The sequence below is a fragment of the Lepidochelys olivacea genome, assembly GCF_965140295.1.
Source record: "Lepidochelys olivacea isolate rLepOli2 genome assembly, chromosome: 27".
Taxonomy (NCBI): Eukaryota; Metazoa; Chordata; order Testudines; family Cheloniidae; genus Lepidochelys; species Lepidochelys olivacea.
Genome location: NC_140437.1, coordinates 6,497,836 through 6,503,835, shown reverse-complemented (window position 1 = coordinate 6,503,835; position 6,000 = coordinate 6,497,836). Strand labels below are relative to the sequence as shown.

General features: G+C 48.2%; 1 protein-coding gene across 2 annotated transcripts in view; it reads right to left on the bottom strand.

Annotated features, from left to right (window-relative positions):
• Positions 1-618: 618 nt before the first annotated feature.
• The window catches only part of GOSR2 (golgi SNAP receptor complex member 2), a 29,487-nt gene continuing 24,105 nt past the window's right edge, over positions 619-6,000 (bottom strand). The window contains exons 5-6 of one of the 2 annotated variants that reach the window (XM_084615689.1): positions 4,495-4,635; positions 619-1,297 (exon numbers count right to left, since the gene is read on the bottom strand). In XM_084615689.1, coding sequence (XP_084471815.1) covers positions 1,136-1,297; positions 4,495-4,635 — 303 coding nt within the window. In that variant the 3' untranslated portion in view covers positions 619-1,135. The remainder of the gene's footprint in view (positions 1,298-4,494; positions 4,636-6,000) is intronic. The other variant, XM_084615690.1, reaches the window with a different exon arrangement.

Genomic DNA, 6,000 nt, shown 5'->3' with positions numbered 1-6,000 from the left:
GCCAGGCTGCATTTCAATTTCCTTCCAGAAACCTTGTCAAAGGTTTCCTTCCAGAGATCCATCAGGGAGGGAGACTGAAACTAGCTTGCCAGGGCAGACTGGCTGTGCAAGCAAGCAAAGTCTTGTGGTTGTTGGAGGTTGAACTTGATAGAGAGATGACATGGATGAAGCACAGAACTTCTTTTACAGATACAAATCTACTGAGGTACATCCCTACTCCCCAACTGAAGGCAAGGGGATGAGAGAGCGGTTCCTAAAAAGTGGTAGGAAGAGGAAGAAAAGTGGAGGTTAAACTAGACATTTAAAAGCTTTCTACTGAAGAGTATTTCTCTGCTTCTGGATTGCAGCACTCAGCATTCACTGGGAAGTCAGTGTGGGAAAGCGAAAGGCCTTTCAAAGACATGCAGGGGGTGTGGAAACAGACTCAGAAACACGGGAGCAGCAGCAGCCACTGAGCCTGAGGCAGGAAGAGCCACGCTGGGTTAAAACTGTTGTTACCTTAAAAAAGGAACTTGGCAGCGGCCGCGGTGATCGTGCCCTTCCTGTGAGAGCTACGCCCCACCTCTGCAGAGGGGTCCGTTTCCATTCGGGAACCACAGAACTCACACTGCACCCCTCTCCATGAGTATATGCTCTGCAGGGCAGGCCCCTGTAGGGTTTATTACTTTCCTCACAAGGCTTCTGCGTGTGGCAAATAACAGAGAGAGCGAGCGAGAGACCGACCACCAGCACAGGGAAGGCACATCACATTTTTCCTTACAGTTCTTATCTCCTCCATCCCCTCTCCACTCCCCGCTCCCCCATAAAAAAGCAAAGGTTATCACAACCATTCCTAGTAGGAGAGCTGATCAAAAACATTCATTGCACCTAGCTCCTGTGTAGCTAGAGTCTGCAGTATACAGGCAACAGGCTAACCGCATTAAAGGCTGGGCTTCTATTTCCAGTTATGGCATCCTCAGCCACATTTGCTCTCCTCTGCATGGCCCACATGTGATTACATCTGAGTGTCACTTGGCACACACTGCAGTTTACAGAGCAGGACTAACCCAAAGGTCACAATGAACTAGGCAGTACATTTGGGGAGGGCAGTCTGTCGTCATCCAAATGGGTCTCTCCTCTGGCTCGAATTACTAGCTCACGTCAGGTACTGCACCACAAGGAACATGACCACGCAGCTCAAGAGCATTCCGCCGATCATGAAGTATTTGTCCTGGAAAGCCCGCTTCTCAATCAGTCGCATCACTGTGTTCGATAAGCCCAGCATGTTGGCAACATCTAGGATCTTCTTGTGAGTGCCCTGAGAGTGACCAGGAGTAAAAAAACCAAACCCGTTAGTTTTGTGTCCCAGCACTTTTCATACCTCATGTTAAGGACATTTCAGCTCTGGAGACAGATGGCTGCCTATTTGATCCCCACATAGGGGATGGAGCTCCCCACTGACCAACAATTCTCACCACTCAAGAGGGAACAGGACACTTGGGAATTAACTGGGACAGAACACATAAAAATTAAGAACAAGAGTGAGATCAAAGGTCCAGAATGAAGGATCCAGAAGGGGACGCCACACTGAGGATCTCAGACAACGTCCACTGCTCCAAGAAGATGTTAAGGGAACCATGTCCGAGAACTTCTGGGTGGAGACCAGATATATGATCTAACAAATACATGCAAGATTTTACAGTCAGACATACCTCCCTAATCCAGCTTCTTCCTCCCAGACTGATGGATGACCAATGCTAGGAGGCTGACAACATCTCAAGGCTTGTGGGGGCCATTGATAGGGTGTGTAAAAATGAAAAGGTGTATGAGAAATGCACCCAGAATCTCAATAAGAGGATCTGGAGGAGACAGAAGAGGGCCTGCAACCTGGTGCACCACGCCTGGCATGTCCCACGGACTCCCTCCTGCTGCTAAAGGGGGTTGGACTAGATGACCTCCTGAGGTCTCTTCCAACCCATATCTTCTATGATTCTAAAGGGGCTATGGGGGTATCTGAACTGCACCCGCCACACCCCCATATTCACAGCTATGTGAAGGAGCCACCAATTTAAACTCTTGGAGAGCCCTGGAACCAGGGGGGATTAGTAACTGGCCCACTGGGGATCTTCACCATTGCATGGTGGCAGTATGCTCTGACACTCAATGTTAGGCGGGACTGAAGGGCGAGGAAGTGTACAAGAGAATAAAGGGTGACAATTACTGACAATGGTGATAGCAACTTTGGATTTGAACTGGACTGAGACTGAAACAGCCATCTGACAGTAACCAATCTAGCCAGGTTTGAACAGGCCACCATTACTACTCCCCATCATCTGTGTAACAAACAGAACTGCATATTGCAACAGATACCAACGTTATCACTTGTGTACACAGAAGCACTGGTATTTGCCCTATTTGTTGAAATTAGTTTCTTCTCCCCAGCTGATGACACTGCTAAGATTCCTCCTCCCCATCCCTTGGGGCTCACATTAAAATTTGGGAACACTGCACCTTCAAATTCAACCTTCTGTCTGCCTCTGCAGCAGCCTATAACACTTCAGCCTCTTTCAAAGAATCCTTGCTGCATCAGAAAAAACAGAAGGAGCAGAACCCAAAGAAGTATATAGCTTTGCCTTGCTTGGAAAAAACGAGCCTATTAGTGGTCGTTCTTGTCAGACCAACCAGAAAAGGCTGTAGGTACACTAGCTGAGACTACCATGTTCCCAGAGCCACTCCTATTCATGAGTCCAACCCACTTCCCACCATCCGCAGCACAGAGAGGAAAAGGGCTGAGACCAAATGAAAAGACACTAGATATTTATGTAAACTGCTCCCAAGCACTTTCACCCTTTGCAAATTTGAGATGTGGCACTTCGTCAGCTGGTAAGCACATTATGGCTAGACTCCTTCAGAGCCAGGATGAGAACTTTCAAGGTTTGGCCACGAAACCAGTCTTATTTACAGTGCAGAGTGCAAAATTCAGGACTAATAAAAAAGTTTAGTACTGACACCCTTTGAGTCCTCTGGTCTGCCAGACAAAAGGCCCAGTATACCCAGCAGCAATGTACGCTTTCCCAAAGTGTTTCTGTGTCAATATGCCTCAATCCTGGAGAGAACATGTCCCTAAGGGTGAGAAGAGCTCTACCACCATGGCTCTTTCAGTTCTTGGTTGATCTGAGCAGAGTGCCAGCAAGAGGGCCAATTCATGACAAACTCTGATGGTGTTTTTGGTGATGTGCACACTCGTTTCCTGGAAATTGGATAGACCACGAGCACCACACAGCCATCAGATAGTAACAATTTTAGGATCTTACTGACCTGGGCTGGATGTGACTCAGTGATGTAGAGGTGAACAGTAATACAGGAGACAGCTTGAGTCACACAGTCCCCCAAAAGGAAGCAATGTCAAAACATTTAAGGAGGCAGTTAAGCAATTCTCCCCAAGTTTAGCTAGGACTTTTGAAAGCTGTCATGATACAACAAGTTTGTAAGTGTAAAAGCTTAAAATGTTAACCCATAAATATCATGCTGATGCATTTGAGCGCGCCGCACCCCCTCCCCCATCCTCTGCACCGGTCCAGGTTCCCTTGGTCATTCTCTCTCATGTCCCATGAAAGAGTTAATTCTGTATCTTTGAGCAGCTGACTGTCACATTTGAACAGAGCCTGAAAATAAGGGCAAAATGCCCTACTGATCAAGGGACATCAAGAGATATGGCCCCTTTCAATACAGAAATTCAGACAGGGATAGACTGTTCACATGTGCTGGCTCTTTGAGACAGCATCTTTATCACATATCTCAAAAAAAAAAGACAATTATTTACAGCAGCCTTAATATAAGTAGCTGAAAGATCTTTCCAGACATTAAGGCCTGGTCTACACTTAAAACATATACCGGCATAGCTATGTTGATTAGCGGGGATGGGGTCTTTTTTTTTTTTAAAAACCACCAAACATAGCTATGCCAGAATAAGTTATAATGTAGACGCACTTATACTGGCATAAAAGTGTTTTTGCCGGTATAGCTTATGTCTCTCAGGGAACTGGTATAAGCTACACAGGCAAATAAGCTGTATCTATACTAGAAGGGTTTACTGCTGTACCTAACCAGCAAAACTTTTCTGGTGAAGACAAGGCCTTAGTCTCAGAATCCACCTATAAGGTATGCATTATTTCCCCATTTTAGAGATGGGTAGACAAGATAAAAAGAGAAAGTGACTTGATCAACGCCCCATAGCAATTCAAGAGCACAGCTTCAGAATAGCATCCAGGGGCCCTGATTCCTAGTGTCCTGCTAAGGCATCCTATCTCAAAAAGTTGTTTCAAGTTATTGTCTGTTACTGCCTAAAACAAGTTTCGAGGGTTTGAACTTGCAGGTCAGTTGAAGTGCAGGACTGTTCTTGCCCAGCACTCTGAACCTGAAGTGCTGGGTTTAAACAAACCAATGGGTGTCTATTAGGCCTGGTCACCATAAATGAAGAAACTTGGGGTCTTTTTGGTAAAAGGGATGCCCCACCTTTAGCGTCATTCTCTGGTCCCTCAGCCCATGCAGAATGCTGGTCCCACTGCCAATAAGATCATCCATGCCACGATGGGCATTCTGGAGGGATTCATTAAACTGTAATGTTTCGTCGATCGGTATGGTGGTGTCAGAGTCCTGTGGGGAAATGCAGGGTCTTGGTTACCTCTCCAGCTTGGTGAGTCGCACTCCCCCTCCCCCAACCCCTAGGCAACTGTTGGATCCAGAATGGACAGACAGAAAATGAGGAGGGTGTGGGGGGGAAATCTTGGGGCAAGTTGTTTTGTTTTTAAGGGAATGAACTACACAGATAGGATGGCATCAACACGAGGAAACTGGTTCAGATGAGCCTAAGCTGACAATGCTTGAGGGAAAGGTTGACCAAAGAGATCAGAGTTGGTCTAACTCTGCTCTCTGACCAAAAAGGGAGCAGAATCAGGCTAAAGCTGGGTGCTTTTGAAACCTCCACTTTAAGGCCATGTAGAGTAGAGTACTACAATATGGAGCACTGAATGTGTCACTAAGCAGCAGAAAGGGGATTTACAAGGGAGTCACTTTATCATGGTCCGTAAGTATCCACAGGGGAAAGATTTCTGATAGCAGAGGGCTCTTTAAAAAAAAAAAAAAAAGAGAGACATAAGATGTAATCGCTGAAAACTGACGCTGACATTTAGTCTAGAACAGGGGTGGGCACACTACGGGCCGTGGGCCGCATCTGGCCTGCCAGCCATTTTAATCTGGCCCTCGAGCTCCTGCTGGGGAGCGGAGTCTGGGGCTTGCCCTGCCCCGGCACAGGGTCAGGAACTGCTCAGAGTGGCTCCCGGAAGCAGCAGCATGTCCCCACTCTGGCTCCTATGCATAGAGGCAGCCACAGGGCTCCACACACTGCCCTTGCCCCAAGCACCGCCCCCACAGCTCCCATTGGCCAGGAACCACAGCCAATGGGAGCTGCGGGGGTGGTGCCTGTAGACAGGGCAGCGCATAGCAAAGCCGCTTGGCCGTGCCTCCTCGTAGGAGCTGGAAGAGGGACATGCTGCTGCTTCTGGGAGCTGCTTGAGGCAAGCGCCGCCAGAGCCACCCCCTTGTGCCCCAACCCCCTGCCCCAGCCCTGATCTCCCTCCAGCCCTCCAAAACCCTCGGTCCCAGCCTGGAGCACCCTCCCACACCCGAGCCTACACCCCAGCCAGACTCCTTAGCGCCCCCTCCTGCGCTCTGAACTCCTCATTTCTGGTCCCACCCTGGAGCCCGCACCCCCAGACACAGCCCTCACACCCTCCCACACCCCGATCCCAATTTCATGAGCATTCATGGCCCGCCATACAATTTCTGTACCCAGATGTGGCCCTCAGGCCAAAAGGTTTGCCCACCCCTGGTCTAGAACAAAGGCGCAAATTTTTTAACAGCAACGATAATTGGAACACACTGCTCTAGGACTCATCGATTAAGTGTGAGCTAGAACATCTCTTTTAGCAAGAAACATCCAATTTATAAAGTTCTGGGTTT